At 37.5% G+C, this 25686-nt stretch overlaps 1 protein-coding gene across 2 annotated transcripts in view; it reads right to left on the bottom strand.

Moving 5' to 3' along the window:
• Window positions 1-912: 912 nt before the first annotated feature.
• The window catches only part of AGTR1 (angiotensin II receptor type 1), a 50048-nt gene continuing 25274 nt past the window's right edge, over window positions 913-25686 (bottom strand). For both annotated transcript variants that reach the window (XM_090285134.1, XM_090285162.1), the window contains exon 3: window positions 913-2777. In XM_090285134.1, coding sequence (XP_090141260.1) covers window positions 1651-2730 — 1080 coding nt within the window. In that variant the 5' untranslated portion in view covers window positions 2731-2777 and the 3' untranslated portion in view covers window positions 913-1650. The remainder of the gene's footprint in view (window positions 2778-25686) is intronic.

Here is a 25686-nt window from a genome sequence, read left to right as displayed (position 1 = left end):
CCACTTCTAGGAGCGTATGCATTATATGTAATTTATCAGATTCATGCACTTGAATGTTCATCACAGTGCAATTTATGATACTAAAAAGATCAGAAAAAAAGCTAAATGATCTAATTTGGGGATTAGCTAACTATATGAGGATATGTCATTATTTTGTAATGTTACGCAATTATGTAAATGTTTTAGAAAAACATTTAATGGTGCAGCAATCTACTATGTTGTGACATTAAGTGGAAAATCTGTATACAAAGTACTATACACATTATGGCTCCAATACCATGATTTATATATGTATCTATGTATATATGAATGTGAAGAAAGTAAAAGAAAATGCACCTAAGTCTTAAAAAGGTGATTTTTGAGTGAAAGACCTACATATACCTTATTTTTACGTCTTTCTACATCTTATAATTTTTTTGTAGTGATCATCTATGTAATTAGAAAATTCTTATTAAAATGAGTAAAATAATGTATTATTTTAGTGTTATAAAGAATGAGTTTTTTGTTGCATGGAAAAACTTTGGAAAATTCAAAATGAGGTATTTATTCCATATTGTGCATGGGAATAAAATGTAGTCTATTATTTTAATGGCGGGATATAACATCTAAAACTAATAGTAGCAAACCATCAGTTCTATCAAAATTTAAATGGAAATACGTTCATACTTATTCACAGTTGCCTTGTTTTAAAAATAAATTAGCATCTCTTTTAAGTAATAAAGATGAAATACATTGCAATAAAATTATTTTATTTTAATGTAAATATAACTTTACTAGAGTTTAATCAGTAACAATTTAGATATATAGATATACACATACATATATATGTAGAATATATACTTTTCATTTTATTTTTAGAATATATACTTTTTTAAAACAGTAAGGTATACTTTACGGTATATAATCTTTTTTTTAACCACAAAATATATATACTTCTCAGATATGAAACGAAACTAATGATTAGGAAGACACTATGACCTGGGACCAGAGTTAACATCTTTACAAGTAGTTTAACTTTTATAATGTGACTTTAGTAACATCATTATACAAATAAGCCATTGAGCTGGCATGTTTTGGCAGTGTGAATCAAAGAGACACTGGTTGAATTTCACAGGATTCTGAAACGTGACAATCACTGCTTAGCAAGTCTTTGTATGAAAGTGAGGTGTAGTAGTAGGTACAAATGGACCATAGTTGCTAATGGCTAAATAGGCACAAAAGCTTTACTGCCCTTTAGAAACTGGGGAGGGAAGTCTTGAGCTCTGATCTGTTGCTTCTCTAAAGGTTGTACATATTCTAAATACTTTTTGGTGGAAAGCATAAATAACAGAACAAGAGTAGACTGGGGAGATAGCATTTCTGGCAGTAAAATTTTCCCAAATCAACAGCCATCCGGTCCCTGACACTGTTCTCTGAGCAGCCATCATTTATCTAATGCAAAATGTGGCCAAATGCTGATTTGCTTTGTTTTGTTGCAATGGAAAAGCTTTTGTTCAGAGCTTTAGAAAAGTCAGTTCAGTCCACATAATTCACTTTCTTCTTAAATTTCTGAAAAGTAGCTGATGCTTATTTGGTAGGGAAGGACCATAGAGGAATGTGTCTCTTGCTCCTTTTCCCACAAGATTACATCACAGACAGGTTTTAACTGTGCTACTCAACCTCAACACATGGGGCAGGCTTCTTGGTGGATGAGTTTCCATTATCTGAGGGGCGGTAAGAAAGTGTGCTCATCTTTGTTGATAAACTTGAGTGCGATTTGGTCTTTGGGGGGATGTACTTCAGAAGCTGGAGAAAATACTTTTTAAATTTTTTCCCAAGAAAGCCATAAAAGAGAGGATTAAGGCAATTGTTAAAATAAGCTATGCAAATAGTGATGGGCATGGCGGTGTCGACAATATCTGCAATTTTACAGTCATGTATGATTCCCAGCTGAATTAGAACATCCAGGAAAGTGAATATTTGATGGGGAATCCAGGAAAAGAAAAAGAAAAGCACAATTGCCATAATTATCTTGAAAATATCATCATTTCTTGGTTTGTTTTTCTGAAATTCATAAGCCTTCTTTAGGGTCTTCCAAATAAGAGTATAACTTGTAAGAATGATCAGAAAAGGAAACAAGAAGCCCAGTATATTTTTGGTTAAGCCCAGCCCTATGGGAAGGGTTGAATTTTGGAATTCGTAATGGAAAGCACAAACTGTGATATTGGTGTTCTCAATGAAAAATACGTTTCGGTGGATTATAGTTGGCAAACTGGCCAAGCCAGCCAGTAGCCAAATAATGATGCAGGTGACTTTGGCCACAAGCATTGTGCGCCGGAGGCGGGATTTCATTGGGTGAACGATAGCCAGGTAGCGATCAATGCTTAGACACGTGAGTAGAAACACACTGGCATAGAGGTTGAAACTGACACTGGCTGAAGCGATCTTACACAGGTAATTGCCAAAAGGCCAGCGGTACTCCATAGCAGTATAGACGGCCCATAGTGGCAAAGTCAGTAAAAAGCATAAGTCAGCCAGTGCTAAATTCAAAAGAAAAACACTGGCCACAGTCTTCAGTTTCATGTAAAAGTAAATGACAATCACCACCAAGCTGTTTCCAAATATTCCTACCACAAAGATTATGCTGTATAAGGTAGGGATCATGACAAATATGTAATTGTGCCTTCCAGCTTTGGGGCAGTCATCTTGGATTCTTTTAATTCCATCTTCAGTAGTAGAGTTGAGGCTCATTTTGACCTCCTGGGTTAATTAATCTCAGACACTAATGCCAAATGCACCTGGAGAAAATAAAAATGGAAAGGAAGAAATTAACTTTCAGTTATAAATGAAGAGTTTTACTTCTCAGTCATAAGTACAATAACTCAATTCCAGTTTTAGAAAAAAGAATGAGATCATATTTTCTGGAGGAAAACTGAACTAATAATGTATAGATTATACCTTTAAATTAATTTTTAGAGCATATTGCTTTCCTGGGAAGTGAAAATATCCCCCAGATAAATAAAAGTAGGGTCTTATGTGAATAAAATTATGTAGGTCTTTTGTGTTTTTTCTCTAGAAGTAAATTCTAGCTTCCAAATTGATTAAAAACACTATTAAATTAAATTAGTTACTCAGAAAGATTTTTCCTGAGGTAAGTAAGGCCAATTAATTTATCTTTAATCTCAGAAGTATGACACATTGGTATCTTATTTTTTAAGTCATTTCTTTCATCTCACAATCTTTACTTAGGTATACAAATTATTAGCATCCTCCCTTAAGTGGTCAGAAGAGCTGTCTCTAGGTTACTGAGGGATTGATCATCATGGGACTTGATTTAGGAGGAGATAAGAGTGAGGGCTCAAGGCTTTGCAGAACAGCATTCTTTCCATGATTTTTCAGGCCACTGCTGGTAATAACCACATTCGTTGACTTCCAACTCAGTCTAGCAAGAGGGTCTCAATCTCCTAACTTTTGTGCCTGCCAGTCATTTCTGGAGTTAACTTTAAGATTAACCATCTGTATACCAAGAATGTCAAATGACTAGATTAAATCAGGATTATCAACATATCTTTAGTGGGGGTTTGAGATAACAGCAGTTCGTTAGGATTTTGGGAAGAATCAGATGTTTACAAAAGAGCTCCATAAAGACTTCTGCAAGTATTTGCTCCAATATTTTACATAATCAACAATTAAGCTATTTGTTTATGTGATTTAGAAAATCAACATATTCTGCCCTAAATTAGAGTCCATCAGAAAACCCTTGGGAAGGAGGCTGAAAATGCTGTGAGGGTCCCGTCACAGGAGGTGGCACAGGAACACTCGGTGGTGAAGGTCAGCTTTAGGCACGGGCAAGGTCAGCTAGGCAGAGCAGCAGTGCTGAGTAAAGACTTATTGCTACACCAGAACCAGGTGCCTGGGTAAGCATGGCTGTGCATTCTCCTTGTAGCAGAGTGTCTGCTCAAGACAAGACACAGGAACAAAACACTACTTGTCTGCCCAGGAAAGCTGTGTAGCAGTGTGTGGCATTCAGGAGAGCCACACGGGTACCTAAGGCAGTGTCCATCTGGTGCAAAGTGCTGCTGTGAAAAAGATGAGGTTGAAGTAGCCAAATTTTAAGAGGTAACACTGGGAAGAAAGAGGCTACTGTGACTTCCGTATGTAGGCAGTTATTCTCCTGTGCAAGCTTTGGTTCCCTGTCCTCATTAACTTCTCCTTTTGTACTTAGCCTTACATAATCTAAATCTCCTTCTTCTCTTTTCATTCTTGGGAGCATTAACAATCACAAACAAGCAAATGTCACATCCTCTGTGGAGCCTTCCTAACTTTTCTGGGCAATTAGCTGTTCCATTTTCTAAGTGGCTTTAGTATTTTGGATGTAGGTTTTGACATTATATTATAATGGTGTGTTGACACATCTGCCTTTTCCACTGTTTGTCAGCTTCTCGAGGGTAGGGCCTGTTTACTAATGTAGGCTGGCACATTCCAGGAGGCACATGATAAATGTCTGATGCAGAAGATAGTGAGTGGACAAATGGATGAAGAGCATATAAACTAAAAGCTAATGGTATAGACTGTTGAGACTAATTTCCATGGGGCTAATAAAATCAATTTACATTATGCTTCCAAAACCAAATCAAAACACACACACACACACACACACACACACACATACCCTTAGCACTTCTAGAAATCTGTAGTTTATCAAAACGAAAGATAAAAAGAAGGAATAATTTAATAGAAACTAGGGCCAGGCTCTCAGGGAGGTATGACCTATTTCTTCCTCACTGAGAAGGATTTTTCTACACTTTGCTAATTTTTCAGTTCATTTTATTATAATTACTAAAATTACGCTAAATTAGAAGTATAAGTTCATTTAGGTAAGCAAATATTATCTATTAAAATTAAATGCTACATTAAAGGTTTATGTGCTAGCAATCATTTATACCTTAATGTGGATTAATTTACTTAGTTGAGATCAGTTGGATTTTGCCTAGGAAAAAATTGGAAATGTCAAGGTTAAAGAAATCGCAAAGATTAAAAGCAGCCTGAGTGAACTCCATAACTGAAAACTAGGGCAGAGGTAAATATTTGTTTCAGCTTGGGCACAAGGGCACTAAAAGATAGGAATGAATAAACTTGATGCATAGGATCCCTTATGTGTCCTGAGCTTTGGTGCAGGGAGGAAATTCTCTTCTCTTTCTTCTTTCCTCTCTTGACCCTACTTTGAGGGCACACAGCTAAGGCTGGGTTCATTAATGCTATGTCTAGATTATGTGGAATTTCATTAACTAGTCTGGAACTGTAACCATCATTTATAAAAGAATTTCTATGGGAAAAGGTTTGTGTTTGAGAGGACCAATTTATAAACATAGTTTTGGACCCCAATTCCTTCACAACCTGATGTCAGCCTCTCCTTCAGTTCCTGTCAATCTAGACTGACTAATATTCAACATGTGAAATGTTGTTCTGAACAGCTAGGGAGCATCCCTGAAAATTTTAGTGAGGTATTTATTATTTTAGTGAGTTTATCACTTGAGAAACTCTGGACATAGCACTGACTGTACTAATTAGAAGAGAAGTTTACATAAATTTTTATATATGTAACGACCAAGACTTCTTATCTAGTAAGGGAACAAGTTTTCTCATACTTGAGGGTAGCAAGAAGAGGGAGAAGAATTTTGAGTGATGGGAACAGCAGGAAAAATTGCAGAAAAGCAAAAATGCAAGTAGTGCATTCAGTGGGCAGTTATCCATTCATCATTCCATATTCACTGAACACCTACTATGCGCTGGGGTCAGGGATGTAAATTGAATAAAGTCATACTTCTTCTACTTCATTTGAGCTAGCTGAAGGCACAGGAACCTTAAAGGGGGAATCATCTCCAGTGTGTTGAACACTTTATAAGAGGCCTGTGGGATGTTGTGTTTACCACTGACCCAGCCTGGTGTCAGGGTGTGGGGGAGCTATCAGGAATGCTTCCTAGAGAAGATGGCACTTGGACTTTGGAGAATGCGTGGCAAACAGAGTGGTTAGAACTTAAAGGCAGCCAGCCGGCCAGCCAAGGTGGAGTAGAGATTGTGTCATCACTTGACCTTTTCCTTCTTACAAATGCCGGCAGCATCCTCTATGGGAAACTGCTCTTGTAAATTTACGGATATTGCACAGTCCTCTGGGAAGGGCTTTGGGGTCTGATGTGCACTGGCTGGAGGGTGATGTAGGCCTGGCTGGTGCGTAAGAAACAAGAATTAATGCTCTCTGGCCCGCACTGGTTTTTTGTTGTGGTGGTTTGTTTGTTTGTTTTTGCATAAGCATTTGTAATGATTGCTCACTTTTCTTCCTTCCTGTTTTTCTCTTTGGCCCCTTTCACCCATTTCTCCCACTGATTGGCTTCCCAACCTGAGGGTTCTCAGGAAAGAGGGAAAGTGGAACTCATGATCGGCAGCCACCTTAGTGGGTTCTTTTCTCTTTGAAGCTGAAAGTTGGGTTTTGGTGAGTTGAAGGAGAGGGAGATGCGTTTTATGAGGAACCAAATTTGTGAGAGCTAGAAAGCAGCTATGCTTCAGTTTCATCCTGTTTCCTCTCCCAGAATGGGATGGGCAGGTGGGATACTGATAAAGAACACGGGAGGATCCACTTCTCCCTCTTCCTCGGTCTCACCATAGGTTCTGCCCAGACAGGCTGCATGGCTCACATGAATTCTACAGCACCATTCTCTCTTGGAGGAGACAAGATGGGATTTCAAGTCAAAGTACTTGTAGTGGAATCTTCCTTCGCCACTTACAAATCTGGGTGGCTCTGGGTAAGGCACCCCATTTCTCTGTACATGAACCTTGTTTTCCTCATCTGTAAGAAATAGCAACAATGATTTGATTGCACATGATTGTTTTAGGAATTAAATGAGATAATACAAAAGCACTGAGCGTATCTTTCAAATGTTGTTAAATATATATGTTTTATTGGAATTGTTGCTATTATTTTTTGAATGCAAGGCAAATGTTGACTCAGCCATGGGTCAAAACAGCAGGAGAAAGTTTAAAAAAGGGAGTTTTTATTGATAAGCTCTTTCTCTTGCCATTAAAAAGCTAAAAATACCAAGCTGTTGTTCTTTCAAAGTATGAGTAAAAAATAATCATAAGCAGCTGAATAAATCTGCCATGAGTTAGGTGGGAACTTTCAGTCTGCTGCAAACACAAGGTTGGCTCATGGTGGCCACAGCACTTTAATCTGTTGCTTGTTCTCATTGGATTTACCTTGTATTCCTTGACAGTTTCTCTGGCTCTTAAAAACAAGCATAGGGAAAAAGATTTTTTTTAATTCTAAGAATATTTCCTTAAGACTTTTGATTAGAATATCAATACCTTCTTAAACTTTTAGGCAAGCCAAAACCACTCTAATTAAATTGTTCATTACAAGCTCCTTTTAAAAATTAGTTTGCAATCCAAAGGAAAAAACAAAAAACAAAAACAAATCCATAGTTCCCATGATAAGAGAGAACTAAAAGAACAAGTAATTATATTTTAGAATACTCATCAATCAAAATATCTTCCTCAAATTCAAAAAGAGAAGGCCAGTGTTTGTAAGTCATTTGCTTATAGAGCTGGATAGCTCCATAAACCATCCTGTTCAAAAGCCATTCTCTTTGTTGCTCTTGTTTTATAATTCGGACTTAAGAAAGTGACTGCTTCTGCTCCTGCGTGTTTCCCCCAGAAATGAGTGAGGCACTCCATAGGGAAGGACTGTTAGCCACCATCCATATGTGAATTAATTGAATCATAGAAGTTAGCACTAAAATTTTTAAGATTTCTACTTTTTTCCCCCTAAGTCTACTTGGTTTTATTTCTTAACCTTCTACTCTTAGAGTGTCTATTTCTACCTTTATCTCCTTAAACATTTTGAATGTATGGTAAGAGCCCTATCCAATTGCTTTACTATTTGTGGTTTCTTTAGGTACAGATTCTTTTTGTTTCTTGGTATTTGCCTTCATCTCAGGTTTTGTAGTCTGACTGTGAGGTCATATATGGTGGAAATTAACTTCCTTAGGAGACCTGACTTTCTGGATGGTTGTGAGCTGTGAAATTTCTGCTTAGGCATGAAAAAGGTTTTAATGCCAATTCTCCGCCTAGCTTCCAACCTCATACTTTGTCTGCAGATACTACAGATGAGGCCCTCCACCCATTCTTACATTTAGGTTGATATACAAAAGTTTTCTACTCTTCGGTCACAATAGGCAGTAATTTTCCAGTTCTTGGCTTTAACCAGAAAACCTGATCTCAATTGCTTTCAGTATGAGTCTAGTTGTCTTGACTTCCATCCTCATAAAGTCATTAGAAGTTTACCTCAGCTGTGTGTTTGGTGTTGGTTCTTCTCTGGGCCATGTGACTCCATTTAGAGCCATGATGTGATATTTCATGTGTTTTGGGAAAGAAGGGGAATGTCCAAGACTGCTTAGTCCATTGTCTTCATCTTGACTGGGTGTTGCCCTGCATATTATTTGGAGATGGCAGTTAAGCTGCTTGGACCCAATATGCTTTGAATTATAGTCTTGCCTGTCTTCACGTTCCCCTGCCCTCATTATGCTCTTTGATGAAGCATACAAGCCTTTCTGGGTGGCACCCTCCTCAGTGTTGGCAGTCATGAAGAACAGAGCATGGCAGAGAGCCTGCCTCTTGGGGCAAGTGACCAGAACTGCTTTCAAGTCAGGTGCACAGGAGAGAGCCATGGTCTTGGTTGGTAATCCTCACCTAACTTTTCTATGTTAAAATACTTTCCTTGGAGATGACTTTATTTTTTTTTCAATTTTGAAATTCCTGTATAAATATTTCTGTTAATTTATACAAAACATTTCATGAAAATTATTAATGCAATCGTCGGCAGCCATCCGTCTCGAGAGACGATGGTGTAGCTTCTTAAGAGTCTATCTGCACCGCCGAGAATGGTTGTGTCCGACTCGGGAGTGACACGGTATCTGTCTCCTCCCGTGTTGAATCGACATCTTGCGATGACGCTGGAGTGTCCTCTCCAGTGAAGCTGAAGCTACAGAGCCTGGGCAGGGTAATATGGAGGGTCTGCTGTTGCCCATGCAGCAGACCCCCTCTCTCTTCCCAGCTGAAGGATCCAAGGGAAAGACGGAGTCAATACAGCTTGGTTTCAGGTGCGCCGCAGGAGTTGCCGGTGTTGACTACAACGTCAAACCGCCTTAGGGACTCCGGCTCCGGATTTTCTGTCGGGGTTTACTCCCTTAGCCTTTCCCCTGAAGAGGTATGCCGCAAGGCAGCGGAGGTGTTTTGGAATCAGAGTTTTCCTTCTCTGATGTGCCCTGACTGGAAGATCGAACCAGCGACACTTAGCTTGCAGGCCGACGCTCAATCCACTGAGCCAAACCAGCCAGGCTAATTAACTATTTAAGATTCAATCTCCTCAGACTTAACAAATGGCTGTGTGATATGTCTAAGAGGTAAATAGTGGTTTCTGGCCCTGTTCCCAAATCAATGTCATCCACTGTGGCCTGCCCTCACAAGAAATGAAAACAATACATGCTGCTTTCTTATTTCTGCACATAACCAATTGTAACCAACTGTGGTGATGGTGGTTAAGTGTTCAGTCATCTTCAACTACTCCTCCCCTCTACTTCATCTCAACTAGCCCTAGATTCTACAGAACTCAGGCTTATGAAAGGATATTCATATGTTCCTTCCAAGTTACAGTATTAATTTTAAGGGAAGTAAAATGTTAATCCCAAATTTTAGGTTTTTGGTAATTATTCAGCACCCTAATATCTAATAATGTAACATTAAACTAAATCTATCTCCACTCGAGAAACTCCTACTTATCATACATTATAGTTTACACAACAGTTAACCTTTATCCCTATGATATTTCCTCTTATACCTTTATATCCTAAATGCTTGGCTATTTTTGTTGTATGGTTTTTTTTTTTAATTTTAGAATGAAAAGAAAAACAGGTAGGGATAAAAAATATGTGATTAAGTCTAATCACGTCCTTAAAAATCTTCCTCTGATACGGTGTTAGTAGAAAATGTTCTTGTTATGTTAAATCTAGAGGGCCATGGAAGGCTTTCTAGTGAGCCTAGAGAGTAGGGCTCCAGAGACTAGGAGAAAAGGACATTAAAATCTAACTTGGAAGAAAGCTTGTATATAAATGAATCCCTGTCCTCTTATACCCCCAAATTCTTCAAACTTATGGACTCATAGAATTTCCCTGAGGGAATCACAAGCACATTTCAAAGGATCAGCATCTCGGCCAGCAAGGGGCAAGCAACACCGTTTTTAATAATCTGGCTTTTGGGGACTCTTCACAAGCTTTTTAACAAATGGAAAAGGTAGCACCTGGATAGGCACCTTGGTCAACCTGATCCAACTTCTGAAGCCACTCCAGTTTACTTCTTTAAGAACAAATCAGCAGCAGAAACTGCTTATCTCATTTCAATTTCCATTTTAAGGGTATGAGGAAAATTACTGGGCAGAAAAGGAAGCCCTAGCTGATTTATACCCTTAGAAAATTATAATTATATTATAGAATTTATATGCCTTATGAGTTTTATCTTAGACATTATTGGTCACATGACAATTTATTTCAGATTAAAGTTTTTAACATTATACAAATCACATAATAAATTTTAAATGAAGCTGGAAGGATTAAATATTCAATATATTGTATATGTTTCCCAAGATTGCCCAATTTCCTGATTGCAGTAGGTCTTGAATGATCATCTACTAATTAGTCCTGAATGTGTGTAAGGGGACTAGTTCTAATTTTGGTTTTATCACTCATTACCTATGTGACCCTGGACCAGTCACTTAGCTTCTCTAGACTTCTGTATCCACAAGGAGCAGGTATACGATTAAAGAAATCTGAAATACTGAAATTCTATAATCTTTCTTTTATAGGCATACATCATTTGAAGACAAAGGCAATAATGGTTTGACAAGTAGAAATGACCTTATCATCATTAAATTAGCCAATTATCTGTTTATTTTCAATATAAGTATTAATGCCACAATGATTTAATAACATTCCATAATTAAATTCAAGAACTCTTTTTATTACAAACAAAATGAAAAGAATTTTACTTTTGAATGAATATAAATAAAAAACTTCACGTAATTATATTTTAGTGACAGAGTCATTCCCCATCCCCCCTCCGACCCACCATTTTAAAAATTAATTATCTACTCAAAGGAATGTTTCCCTGGAACAGCTTTTGGATAGCTGCTTGTGACCCTTGGTTAATGAGGTCAAGGTTATAGGTTTTGACCCTATCTAGACTAGCTGGTTTCACTCCATTTATGGCCAAAGACTTTGAGCCTCTTAGGCATCCCCTGTGTTATTCCTTGGCAATACTAAGTGAAAGAGTAAAGACAGATTGACTCATGGCTGTAAATCAAAACTAAATGCATACACTGCAGTTAGACAATCAAGATAACATCATCTTCCAAAATAAGTGGCACAATGTGTTATTAAGATAACTCATACAAAATGAAACTATTCTCAGAGTCTTTGTGGGGAAAATCCAGCTTTTTAAAGTTCAATATTAGTTAAGGTAGTTCAGTTGCCCAGATAAAAACATAGACATAAAAGTAGAGAATTGTAAAAGAACTTTACAGTAATATTCTGTAGAAAAATATTTTGAAGTATTATATGAAGTCAATGTTTTGAAAAGTTAAATGGAGTTTTGTTCTAAGAAAATGAATTCTATCAATGTAATTTTATTTGATTTATTCATAGTCACATTTTCTCAGTTTTGTATGTGTTATATTTCTTTACTTTTTATATTTTACATTAAAATGCTGTAAAAACAGACACAGCAGGTTACTCTGATAGAGAATGCACTGGACTAGAGTTATGTTGAAATGTCTGCTCTGTCACCGGTGACATAATAATATGCAGGAGACTTAATCTCTTCCTTTGTTATCCTTTATATATTAAAAAAAAAAAAAAACCAAACATTTAAAGTGAGAATACCAACACCTGTTCTCACCTCTGTTTCCTAGATTGTTTAAGGTTAAAAAGTGAGGTCTTTGAAAAACATAAAAGCACTTTGAAAATATAACCTTTCTAAAACGCAGGGGTAAGGAAAATGAATTGAATGAAAGAAAACTCAGAACTTCCAAAGACTAATAAAATTTTTTCACTCAAAAACTCAGAATTAAAAAAAACAATTGTGTTATAACTGACACACATTACATTAGTTTCAGGTGTACAACATAATGATCTGATATTTGTATACACTGTGAAATGACCACCGCAATAAGTTGGGTTGACCCCCATCACCATACACAGATGTTTTTCTTATGATGAAAACTAATTTACTTTATTTTATTTTATTTTTTGATGTTTTTATCTTTTTAAAAATTTATTTATTGTTTTTCTATTACAGTTGTCCCACTTTCTCCCCCATTGACGAAAACTTTTAAGATCTACTTTCTTAGCAATATTCAAACATGAAATACAGTATTATTAACTACAGTCACCATGTTATACATTACATGGCCATGACTTATTTATTTAATAACTGGAAGTTTGTACCTTTTGACTCACCCATTTTGCCTGTTACCCCACTTTCCACCTCCCCTCTAGTGACCACTAATCTGTTCTCTATAGTTATAAATAGCAGACATATTTTCATTATTATAATCTGATGCTTTTATTTCAGAATTATATTGAGGCACTTGATTAAAACTAAAAGAAAGGTAAAATTTTAGATATTGTATAGCTTCTACATTTAATATTTATGACAGAAAATGTTTGGGTACAAAGTGGGGCACTCAGGCTAAATCTGGCAACAGATATTTCCTTTGACCCAAAATGCACTTACAGCATTTGGAATTTTAATCCTCTATAGTTTGCTAATCCCCACTACTATGTTTTCTGATGCTTTAAGTCAGTGCTGTTCAAAAGAAATATAAAGTAAGCCACATATGTAATTTAAATTTCCCTAGTAGCAACATTACAAGTTAAAAAGAAACAGGTGAAGTGTTTCAATAATATATTTTATTTAACCTTATATTTCAACATATAGTCAATATAAAAATTATTGATAGTTTTCCACTTTCTTATAACAAGTCTTCAAATTCCAGAGTATAATTTATGTTTCCAGCACATCTCAGTTGGAACTAGCCACACTTCAAGTGCCCCATCACCACTTGGGGCCACTAACTGGACAGTGCAGCATGAGGTGCCTCTCTCCCTTAAGTCCCCTGCACAGCCTTTTTAGCAATGGTTCTGAAAATGTCCCTGAACGAAAGTATTACTATCACCTGGGACTGCCTTAGGAATGCAAGTCTCAGGCCCCACCCCAGACCTACTGAATCAGAAACTCTGCGGGTGGAGCCCAGGAATCTGGGTTTTAATAAGCTGTCCAGGTGCCCTGTTGGCACCTCAATTTGTAACTCTGGTTTATATGCTGATAATCACCATAACGGGTAAAACTAAACCCAACAAACAACAAAAGTGCTCTCAGCTAAAATTTTAATTTGGCTCTTCTGAGACTTCAGAACCTGAAATACCACAAACTTCTAAGCGCAACTTAAGAAGTAATCATTAAATTGTATACAGTATTTCTTTTAAGCATTCAGTACTGCTGTGGTTAAGGGCAGCCCAACAGGATGTCATCTTATAAAATACCCCTTGCACCTACCCATAGAGGTTTGAAATTTCTTGAGAGTGGGGTTGGCAATACCCACCTCCATACATCCATTGAAGTTAAGATCCACCTGGGGGCAGAAGACACACTGACTCAAGTGAGAGCCAGAGTAAAAGGAGTGGAAGAGCATGGATATGGGAACCAGAATATATGGACCAGGTAAAGACATACCTCAGAGATATTGCAGGTTTGGTTCCAGACCACCACAATAAAGCTAGTATCACACTAAAACAAGTCATCCTTTTGCTGGTGGAGGATCTTGCCTTCAGTTTGTAAAAAAAATGCAACACCTGTGACATGCAATAAAACAAGGTGTGTGTGCCCATACATGATTTACCTCTTATGAAGTATGAGATCTTCAGCTTTTTTGCTTAACCTGTGACTCATTTTCTTCATCTGGAAATGATGATAATGATAATGAAGTTCATGAAAATGGTGAAGTAAAAAATAAAAATCCATTCTGGCTCACAACATTGTTTGGAACATCAAATGATGTCATGTATGTGAAGGTGCTATGAGATCCAACAGCTTTGATATTTTGTTAGTGTTACTAAATCCACACTGTGGTGTAAATGACTAATTTTCCAGCTGCAAGCAGATCGAGGTAAGAAGGACTGGAAAAGTGCTGAAAGTGGAAGAAGCTAAAGCACCAGAAAGGAGTGGAGAGGCTCAGAGAGGGGGGCTGACAGGCACTGCTGATAAGCTACTTGGATTGAACAGTTTTGCCAGCTCTAATAATTTTCTTGAATGCCTATATAATTAAATTACAGTGATACTACACCAGTGATTGAATAAAAAGTTTAGACCATTCTATCTCCTACTATTTTAGCCCTCTATTTTCTGTGTGGGGCTACTTGTGTTTTCTAATTAAACAGCCTGTGGTAAAAGGCATGGATGCTGGGCCAGTAAAAGGTAAACAACACTTTTCCAGCTGAAAAATACGATGAGGTACCTACCGGTGACTGCTGCTTCCTGTGAAAACTTCATTAGCAATAAACGAGTTACCAGATGCCACACATCAGATTTGAAATTAAAATATATTCCCAGCATTAGTGTGCAGTCAGAGCAGGAGGGAAAACTGTACCCTTTCTAAGGGAGCTGCACAAGATAATGCGCCATTTCTGCCTTTGATAGTTGTTATAAAATACAACGCGCCACTTCATTAGGAAGGTGAAAATAGAGCCTTTCCTCATAGAAGGGCTATGTAGTGGAGTGGCATACTACTCACAGAGCAGCAACTTTGTAATAACAAGGAGAATATTTTTGAACATTCGGTGCCACACCAAGACCACCGTCTCCTCTTGTTTTTAACTTTGCTATAGCAATTTCTCCTTTTCACATCTTCACTTTCAGAAAGCGATTTCTTCTTTTATTACCTACAACAAGACTGTTCAACTCAGCAACTGTCAACATCGACTCCACTCTTCCTGAACTTGCTGTAACAACCTTGTTAGTGCTTAGCTTCCTCGTGAGATGTTAACACTCTCCTTGCGCCACTCTAGCTAGCTGAGCTGACTGTCCTTGTCCTTAGCCACAAGCCTCCACCCCGAGCAATGGTGGTTAGGAAGGGCACCCCAGAGTAGGAAATGGGACAGCACCACTTCACTTTAGCCAGCAGAAATTTCAGGTGATAAACTGGGGTGATAGAAACATGTAACATCCTTTAGCTTTTATGAACAAATATTTTTGGCTGAAGAAGCCTCATGTTCCTTTGCAATTTCAAAATCTCCACAGTTACTCAGTTCCAGCTGGAAAGCATGACTGTTTGAAACTTTATTTTTTTCTGCCAATTTTCATTTGTTCTTAGGTGAAGTTTGTAAATAAAATTAAGAGGGTGAAAGTGAATTGTTACTGCCAAGTCTCCTCTTGGAGAAATATTTGCATAGGATCTCTTTACACACAGAAATCGCCCAAAGCACTTAAAAAGCATATTTCTGGATTATTAATAATTCATCAGATGCAGGGGAGCTACTGTCCTTAGCCTCAAATGATTAGTTACGTTAATGTGGAAAATGTCAATTTAAAATTTTCAGCTTTGTAACTTCAGCACAGGGTGACAAACAAGTGTTTAAATAAACTTATTTAATGTACAATTGTTTTATACACTTTTGTATTTGCTGGTATCTGATTCACGAGGACTTAAAATAGTGAGTTAATATCAACGTCAGTAACACTTATGATTTATTGAATGCTTACTATGTGCCAAGTATTATGATAATTGCTTTTATTTCTGTAAGAGCTGTTATGAATGGACTGTGTGTTCTCCCTCAACTCATAGGTTGAAGCCTCAATCCTCAATGAGACTGTATTTAGCTATAATAGGGCCTTTAAAGTGGTAATTAAGGTTGAATGAGTTCCTAAGGTTGGAGCCCTAGCCCAATGTGATTGGTGTCCGCATAAGAGGAAGACACCATGACTGTGTTTTCACAGAGGAAAAGCCACGTGAGCACAGTGAGAAGGGGGCCGTCTGCAAAGTGAGGAAATGAGGTTTCACAGACATCGACCCTGCCAGTATCCTTAATATTGAATGTCTACCTTCCAGACCTATGAGGAAATAAACTTCTGTTGTTTCAGTCACCCAATGTCTGGTCTTTTGCTATGGCAGCCAAAGCAGACTAAAACAAGGCCTCTGAGGGGGAGGCACCATTATTTCTTCAGATGAGGAAACAGGCTTAGAGAGCAGGTCCTAACATTTTTGACATTCTGAAGTTTCAAGGCTTAGATTTTGTGTTCTTTTATAAGGTTATTTTTTCAGACTGTAGTTCAGTGCTTCTTAATTGGGGGTAATTTTGCCCTCAGGGACTCCTGGCAATGTTGGGGGACGTTTTTGTTTCTCCCAACAGGTGGGACTGGGGGCAGTTACTAGCATCTAGTGGGCAGATACCAGGGATACTGCTAATCATCTTACAGAGCACAGGACAGGACCCCACAACAAAGAATTATCTAGCCTAGGATGTCAGTAGTGCTGCTACTGAGAAACCTTGATCTAATTTCTTTTCTTTTTCTTTTTTTTTCAATGTTTGATAATCTGCAGTTCTTATCTTTTAGGGAATAAGTTAATTGTGTACTGTATTTTATTGATGACATTTATTTCATGCATTATATTCGTATCTTCCCTGGTGAAACTGTAGACCCCTCAAAAGATAAAATCCTGTCAGGTAACCTTCAAATACCTGAGGTCATGTTGAATATTTAGAAGGAGTTCTGAAACTGTGAGTTAACTAAGTATCTGTTGTTTCAGAACGCCCTAGAAATTACCCTCTCTAACCATTTTCCAGAGCTCCAGTACTCTACACAAGTACACTGGAAAGGAGAGTTTGAGCTTACAAGGTCTTTAAGGGATTTGATGGCAGTTATAGTGGTCCCAAGGTCGCCTCTGGAGGGAGGAAGCCACCATGTCTGAAGCCAAACCCTGCCCTCTGGTGGCATCACCTCCATCAACTCTGCCTCCTGGGAATCTGACTGAGCCCCAGAGGGAGTTGATCTGCAGTCAGGCTCTGAACTGACTGCAGTATTTGAATGTAATTTCACTTTGCATTTTTTGCATTTACATTAGGCCTTTTACCCCTCTATAGATCAACACATTAAACGTAGACTGTCATTAAGGCTCTTGTTAGAATTAAGCCAAGTAGAGAAATATAGAAACAGCATAAACATTCCTAGTTACAAATGATAATTTCTGCAAGTTTGGCAAACAGAGTTTCAGTTACTTAGTTTGAGTCTGTGTTACTTGCCTCCTGTACCTAACTGCTTTACTGATCCGTTAAGACATTAAATAGTGGTTTTGTAGCTAAAGAAAAACATATCTGGAAAAGGTGGCTCTAAAGGAGTAATAGAATTCTATGACCCAAATTTGAATTGTTTATTGGTTCCTGTGGTATTTTCCCTACAACTTTTTTTATAGACTAGTTCTAGAAGAAAAGCACTATTGTGTTTGAAATAGCAACCAAATTGGAGGAAATTATTCTTCCTCCTTTTCCTCATTAGAACTTTCTTCTCTTACTAGGAAAAGACCACTGTACTTCTTATCACAGAGTGCAGCCTATTCTGTATACTGATGCCAAATGGGTAACATTTTAGTGAGGCATTGAAATTATGATATGCGACTCCATGGGAGATAAACAAGGTCATTTAGAAGGTCTTTTCATTGAGGACATCTGAGCTTACAAAAGATGTAGGCAGCCTTTCCTGGATAATTGGGGTAAAGGAGAAATAAAGAAAAAAAGCCCGTCAAGTACAAAAATAAGCCATCATATCGAACCACTCAGAATTAAGAGTGAAAGATATGGTCAATGCTGATGTCAAGTCTTAATACGTAAAACCAAAAGCAACGAGTAAGAAAGTAATGTAATTGAAGAAGTCAAAGAGTAGAAATAAGTTGATTGCAGGACTTATCAGGGGAAAAATGACTTAGAACAAACACTGGTCTAAAACTTGGGGTGGAGGACTTAGGCTTTTTCTTTGTCTCTCTAGAAATTGAGATCTTAGGCAAATCATTAAACCTTTTTTGAACTCTGATCTGACAAATATGAATGAAACTCTGCAGCCTCTACCTTGCCCTTAGAAGCATGTTATAAGATTACATGTTTAAAATAATTTTCTTAAAAGATAGCATATTATACCTTTTCCATAGAAATAGACTAGATACAAAAAAAAAAGAACAAGTCTAATACATGGCTGAAGTGGAAAGCTAATCTATATATTCGTCGTCGGCAGCCGTCCGTCTCGAGAGACGATGGTGTAGCTTCTTAAGAGTCTATCTGCACCGCCGAGAATGGCTGTGCAGTCCGACTCGGGAGTGACACGGTATCTGTCTCCTCCCGTGTTGAATCGACATCTTGCGATGACGCTGGAGTGTCCTCTCCAGTGAAGCTGAAGCTACAGAGCCTGGGCAGGGTGATATGGAGGGTCTGCTGTTGCCCATGCAGCAGACCCTCCCTCCCTTCGCAGCTGAAGGGTCCAAGGGAAAGACGGAGTCAATACAGCTTGGCTTCAGGTGCGCCGCAGGAGTTGCCAGTGTTGACTACAACGTCAAACCACCTTAGGGACTCCGGCTCCGGATTTTCTGTCGGGGTTTACTCCCTTAGCCTTTCCCCTGAAGAGGTATGCCGCAAGACAGCGGAGGTTTTTTGGAGTCAGAGTTTTCCTTCTCTGATGTGCCCTGACTGGAAGATCGAACCAGCGACACTTAGCTCGCAGGCCGACGCTCAATCCACTGAGCCAAACCAGCCAAGGGCCAAATCTATATATTAAGAAATATATATTTAGCACTTAGAATATTAAATGGGAACATTAATTTAATCAGTGTTAGCAGAGTCTACGTATTGGCAGGTAGGCAAGCACTATAGGAAACTAACCATAAGCTTTGAAGTCACAAAGATAGTTAAGATCCTGGCTCCATCTCTGACTAATCTTGTAACTGGCTAATTTATTTACCCTCTTTGAGCATTAGTCTCCTTACCTTAAAATGGGTTAAAACTTATTGTACACTGTTTAACATGAGGGTTAAATAAAACAAGGGGAAAAAAGATTGACATATATTAAACACTCAATAAATCTAATATCTAGTATTACTGTTATCTGTTATTACTGCCATTATATATATTCTCTCAATATTTTCATATATCCCATACAAATACTAAGTTAATTACACCATAATTTCACTTTATTTATGTGTCACATGGCCAAGAAACAGATTGGGATGATGTTAAGAGCCCTGTCAGTATGGTGCTATAATATGTTATTAATCCCATTAAAGCAATGCAAAAAGGATCCATGAAAGATGCATTTTTAAGAAGTAAAAGCATGAACTTCTAAAGCATAGATGATTTGAAGATTAAGTTGGGAGAGGAAAAAAATAATCACACGATAGGGTTTTGGTTAGTGAATCACTCTTTAACTAATTAAATGGCAAAAATTTCCTTCAAAATGCAGGATTCAGAGAAAATTTTTTGCCAACAGCTCCCCTTGTATTCATATAAGTCTCTTCCTTGAATTATCTGAGTTAACATGTGTTAATTATTGTTTTTTAATATGATTTCATAAGATTCACTTTGTAATAAGTATACGACGCTGTATTGTTTTGGGTAATAACATTTTTGGTATTACTTTATTACCATAAAAATAATAGAAAAGCAAATTAGGCTAAATATTTTTGTACTCAGAATAGAGAAGGAAGATTTGTTAAGTTCATTAGAACTTTGTAAGAATAAGATAATATGCTAATAACTTTGAATATCACGAAGTTAAGGGGTTCCAATTCACAGAAAATGTGTTTATAAATCAATCTATTTCAGTAGTCATAGTATACATGTCAATGATCATCTTAAAGCTATTCTCTAGGTAATTTACATGATTTCTTTTTGTTACACCAACGAATCATAATATTCTCTTTATATATAAAGTCATTCTGCAACTATGGACTTTCAGTTTAGGTTTGGAGAATAGCTTTATCTTAATATGGATCACAAAAGCACAGGAATTTCTGCCATAGAAGGAAATACATGTGTCAAATTTACTGCTTTTCTTCAGCAAAATATGGGAATATATATGTATGCCCTTTGCCCCTGTAAACATACTACTGTACTGCAAATAGTGTTTTGGTTGTCTGGTTATCCCTGCAAAGTCTATTTTAACCTATAATATAGTTGAACTATTATTCCATACAGTATTTTGCTTTTATTGAAACAACTTAGGTCAGAGATTCATAACATCTTATTGCTGGAATGGTCCCTAGAAATTACATGCTCCAGGGTTCATATACACAAATACGTACAGCGGCTGGGATTCACAGGGATGGGTGAAGCAGGCATAGTGGTGGATGGAGGGCCCATCCCCTTTTTCAGAGGAAGTGGGGGTGGGGAGAGGTACTCCTCAGCTACAGTCAATTGTGGCAGTTGTGATCAGAGGGATATATAGGCTGATTTCAAATTTTATGTGAAATATCTTATTTTAAAATGCTTTCAACCAATACATGTGAAAAAGAAAAAAGCAACACTGTTGAACTAAACGGAACTCTTTCACAGATCAAATCTGGTCCAAGGGCTGCCAATTTACAATTTAAGATTGTAGGCCAACCACCTATTTTCACAACTGAGAAAACAGTCTAAGCTGCGGCAAGAGGCTGCAGACCCACATTGCAGTGTTTTCATACTATACCAAATACTTGAAGTACATCTCATTTAGACATCCCCTCCTTCCACTTCAACAACAATCCCCCACAGAGGAGCTGGAAGTAGAGGGGAAAAAGAGGTGCGTTGGGATGAGGTTACTATCCACACAGGCTCTCACACAGCTGGGCTGCCCCCTGGGTGTGCAAAAGGCTGAGAACTCTCAGAATGGCAGCCTGATGTCAACTCTTCACTTTATTGTTCCTGCCAGTAACTTAGTCTTCTCTTTCATTTTCTATATTGTTAAAGACATGAGTGTGTCTTTTAGAACTGTTGTTGCATTTCACTAAAGTGATATCTCTACATGGGTGAATACAGCACAGAATCTGCAATATTTAGGGATTCTGGCATATTATTTTAACATTTATTCAAAAATATTATCTAGTACCCCAAAGGTTTTCTAAAATGAAAAGGACTGATGCTATTTCTCAGAACTGTGCTGACCCAGTGGTTCTGGCTAATAATGAGGTGAAATTTTAAAATAAGTTTAATAATTGCTAGAAGATACTTATTTTTGAAAGCTTCACTATCAAAGTGTTTTTACAGTGAATTGTGATGCTCTAAGCATGAAATTACCTATACATTTGTGTCACAAGCCTATATTTGTGTTTTTATACTAATATATTTCCAAAATTCATTCACTGAAGGCTTAGGAACACACAAAAGAAATAGATAAAAAGAATATATCTGCCCACTGATTAGGAGAATACATTGACTGAGAGAGTTTCACAGGATTAATTCTGGATGAATATAGAATGTTCCTGATGAACATTTGGCTAGCATATATTTACATGTCTTGGCATTCTAGCCCTAATAAAACTTCCTGGACAAGTAAGTAGACTTTTCTTTGCTGGAAAAGTAGTTTAATTCTCATGAGTATATTTTGAATTCTGTAAAAAAAACAAACCAAACAAACATATAAAAAGATGTACATTTTGGTTAACTGTTTGGTTAGCTGGAAGAACATAGTTCATGATTTTATACATAGTACCTTGGATGGGAAGGGTGGGGAGCTGCAAAAGAGTAATTTCCATTTTGATTTTATATAAAGAGATGAAATTTTATGCATTTTCAAATTACAGTAGTTTCCCCTTATCTGCAGTTTCATTTTCTGTGGTTTCAGTTACCCATTGTCGACTGTGGTCTGAAAATGTTAAACTTCTTCAACCACTGACCTCGTTGGCTCCTGACATTTAACCATGGACATCATCATGGCTTGATGATCCAGGATCACCTGAAGCAGATGAGCCTCCTGACATACTATCACGTCAATAGTAGCCTAATGCTAAGCCACAATGCCTGTGTCATTCTCCTCACTTCAGCTCAACACGCAGGTGTTTTGTCATCTTATATCATCACATGAAGAAGAGTACCACCACATGGTACAAGACATTCTGAAAGAAGGACACCACATTCACAGAAATGCTATAATTGTTCTATTTTATTATTGTTGTTAATATGTTACTGTGCCTACTTTATAAATGCAACTCCATCATAGGATTTATGTATAGAAAAAAAAACATATAGAATTTGGTACTATCCACAATTTCAGGCATCCACTAAGGGTGCTGGAATGTGTCTTCTGTGGATAAAGGGGACTACTGTATAGAGTTCTCATGGTGAGACAGAAAACAAAGATGGCCAATGGTGATCTAATAATGTTAACTTTCTTGTAACTCAGAAAGAGCCATGTTGAGGCTAGCAGCTCCTTTACTAAGTTGCCTTTTTGCTAGAAAGAAGGAATGAATGTCAGTCCATGGAAGGTGTGGAATCTGCTCCATGAGCCAGAGACATGAGAAATTCTGTGGTCTTCAGCTGGTAACCACCTCCCACCCTCTTAAAGCATTCACCTAGGACTTTTAGTGTTAAGCAGATATTAAGTATTAGGCTGCTGGGATCAAACTCGGGATCCAGGGAAGAATATTGTTGAAGGAACATGGTCTGAAGTCCTGATGTGAGTTTTCATCTTAGGCATTGTAGTTTTCATCTCTAAAAATGCAATTTCAGTCTTTTTTATGTCTTCCATGTCTCTACTTAACATGTTCAAACTTTTCTCTAGCTTCTTGAACATATGGAATACAGTTTTAATTATCATTAATGTCCTTGTGTATTAATTCTATCATCTGTGTCATTACTGGGTCTGTTTCTATTGATTTTTTTTCTCTTTATGGATGATCCTTTCCTGGCATTTTATATGCCTGATAATTTTTGACTGGATGCTAAACACTGTGAATTTTGTCTTGCTTGGTATTAGATGTTTTTGTATTCCTATAGAAATTTTCCAGCTTTATTCTGGGAAGCAGTTACCTGCAAACAGTCAATCCCTTTAGACCTGGCTTTTAGGCATTGTTAGATGGGACCAGAGCAGCAATTAGTCTAGGGCTGATATTTTCCCATTCCTGAGACAAAACCCTTCAAAGTATGCTATTTGATGCTCATGAATGATGAGGTTTTTACACTCCAGCTGGTGGGAACAGGAACTATTTTCTGGCTCTGGATGACCTCTGGAGATTGTTCCTTCTGATCCCTTTCAGTGATTACTCACACACATGTACTGAAACACAAGGGGTCCTCTGGCAGATCTCTGGTCTCTTTCTTTGTAAAGCTCTTTACCCTCCAGTACTCTGCCCTGTGGATTCTAGTTCCTTGCCTCTCTGGACTCCCACGTCCATCTTCTCAATCCAGGGAAATGCTGAGGCTCCTTCTGGGTTCTCCTTCTCTACACTATGCTGGAAACTCCTAGGCAATGAGCTGGGCAAGCACAGGGCTCACTTCCTTTGTTTCCCATCCCTCAGAGGTCACTGCCATTTGCTCTCTGATGTCCACTGTCTTGAAAACCATTTTTTCAGATTTCCCTGTCATCTGTCTATCTCTGTCTATTTATCTATCTATCGGTCTATCAATCTCCATTTTTTTACTTGTTATTTTAGGTGAGAAGGTAATCCTTGTCACTCTGTTCTGGCTGGCTGGAAGCAGAAATCTCGGGTTTGATTTTTGACTCTATATCTTGTGTGCTATTTGATTTTGGAAGAATTAGCCTCATTCTCTTCTTTGCCCATTTATAAAATGGAGATAATAATACGATTAATCAGGGAAATCATATAGGGGAGAGAATGTCATAGTCCATGAGATTAAGCAAAGGAGTGGGATGAACCTCCCTCCCTAGCAGGAATCATCTGAGCCCTTTTCTCTTGCCCAAACAGGAATACTTGTCCTAGTTGTTGCCCTTATCCCAACTAATGACCTTGCCCTTTACATTGTGAACTGGCTGGTAAGAGGACTAGAGACTGAAAGGCAGCTTGTCTCCTTCCAGAACGTGGGGCACAAACCAAATTTACCTGAAACATTTTGCCAAAGCTATGCTACCATACAATTGTGGTATGATCAACATAGTCTATGTGATTTGCAGTTAAAAAAATCAAACTTTTTCTTATTTACACCTTCTTTAAAATAGATAATTATTTTCACTACACTTCTGTGAAGCAGACTGCATAGAACTACTAATTAAGAATATCTGCCCAAGAACAACCTACACAAACAAACTAAATAGGACAAACAGCAGAATACCAGTCAATAGGGGGGAGGGGGAGGGAGAGAAGGGGGATAAGTAAGGGAAGGGTTTAGTCAAGGAACGTGTGTATAAATGACTCATGGACATGGACAACGGGGAGGGATATCATTGTGGGAGAAGGTGCGGGCTGGGTGGGGGAGAGCAATGGGGGGAAAATGGGACAACTGTAATTGAAAAACCAAAAAATAAAGGAAAAATAAAATAAAATAACAACAACAACAAAAGAATATCTGCCCACCATTATAAATATATGGAACTCATAAGCTTATAATCAGTATATTAACATTTCAAAATAGTTATTTTTTTAAGGGAAAGATACATTTTTTTCTGGCATATTAAAATTACAACTTACTAAAGTAGTAACCAGAGTGAGGAAATAATGAAATTGTATGGCTTTTGGAGGGAATGTGCAAAAAGGAAAAAGGACTCAGGGACATGGACAGCAGTGTGGGGATTCTGGGGGTAGGGGTATAAGGAGGCTAAATGGTAATGGGAAAAAAATACAATAAAGATTAAATTTTAAAAAATTGTATGGTCTTTTTATTGAATGTTTATTTAGGCCAAACCAGTATGAGGCAGCTAGATTAATTACTTTTATACTCTTAAGTACTGTACATAGCTAATTATTTCATCTAAGTTGTATCTGAGCCAAACCTGTGAATTACTGTTCATGCAGGGCATGATGATAATTTATGCACTCCCTTCTTCCCACAGCTTCTTAATATATTATTTTTGATTTGAAACTAGACATTAAAAGTGTGTAAGAGGCTTTTAAAGGCTACCCTGTGACATCAGTTCTAAAATTATGTATTTATTTCAAAATTAAAGTTGACAACATGCTATGATAGGAAGTTATTTAGATGATGGAATTATAATAGATTTTGTCTGAAAGATATATTTTCCCATGCTTTACTCTAATCTGTTGACTCTTATGGTTTCAGCCTGTGCTTTTTATTCTGCCTGATTTTACAATGTAGATGTTATTGTGGGCCCTTAGTAAGTTTTCAACATGTATAAAACCATACCTTACCCACTCTCCCACTATAGCTAACCAGACATTTAATTGTGATTACAAGTGCCCATGACCTCAAGTGCTTGGAGAGGTGCTCACAATCATGATGAACTAACTCACCAAACTAAGCAGATTACACTAAAAAAAAAAAAAAAAAAGAACAATTTTGCATAACCTGAATAACAGGTTCCCAGAGATATTTGTACACAGTCAGGTGAAAGAGAACTTCAAAAGTTTTATAAATTCAAAAATTAAATTTTAATAGATGCCATTAAAATAAAAACAAAAAA

The sequence above is a fragment of the Furipterus horrens genome, unplaced genomic scaffold (assembly GCF_987537825.1).
Source record: "Furipterus horrens unplaced genomic scaffold, mFurHor1.1.pri manual_scaffold_1, whole genome shotgun sequence".
In the NCBI taxonomy this organism is placed as follows: Eukaryota; Metazoa; Chordata; class Mammalia; order Chiroptera; family Furipteridae; genus Furipterus; species Furipterus horrens.
The sequence above is the reverse complement of the archived record's forward strand: the minus strand, read 5'-3'. Positions and strand labels throughout refer to the sequence as shown.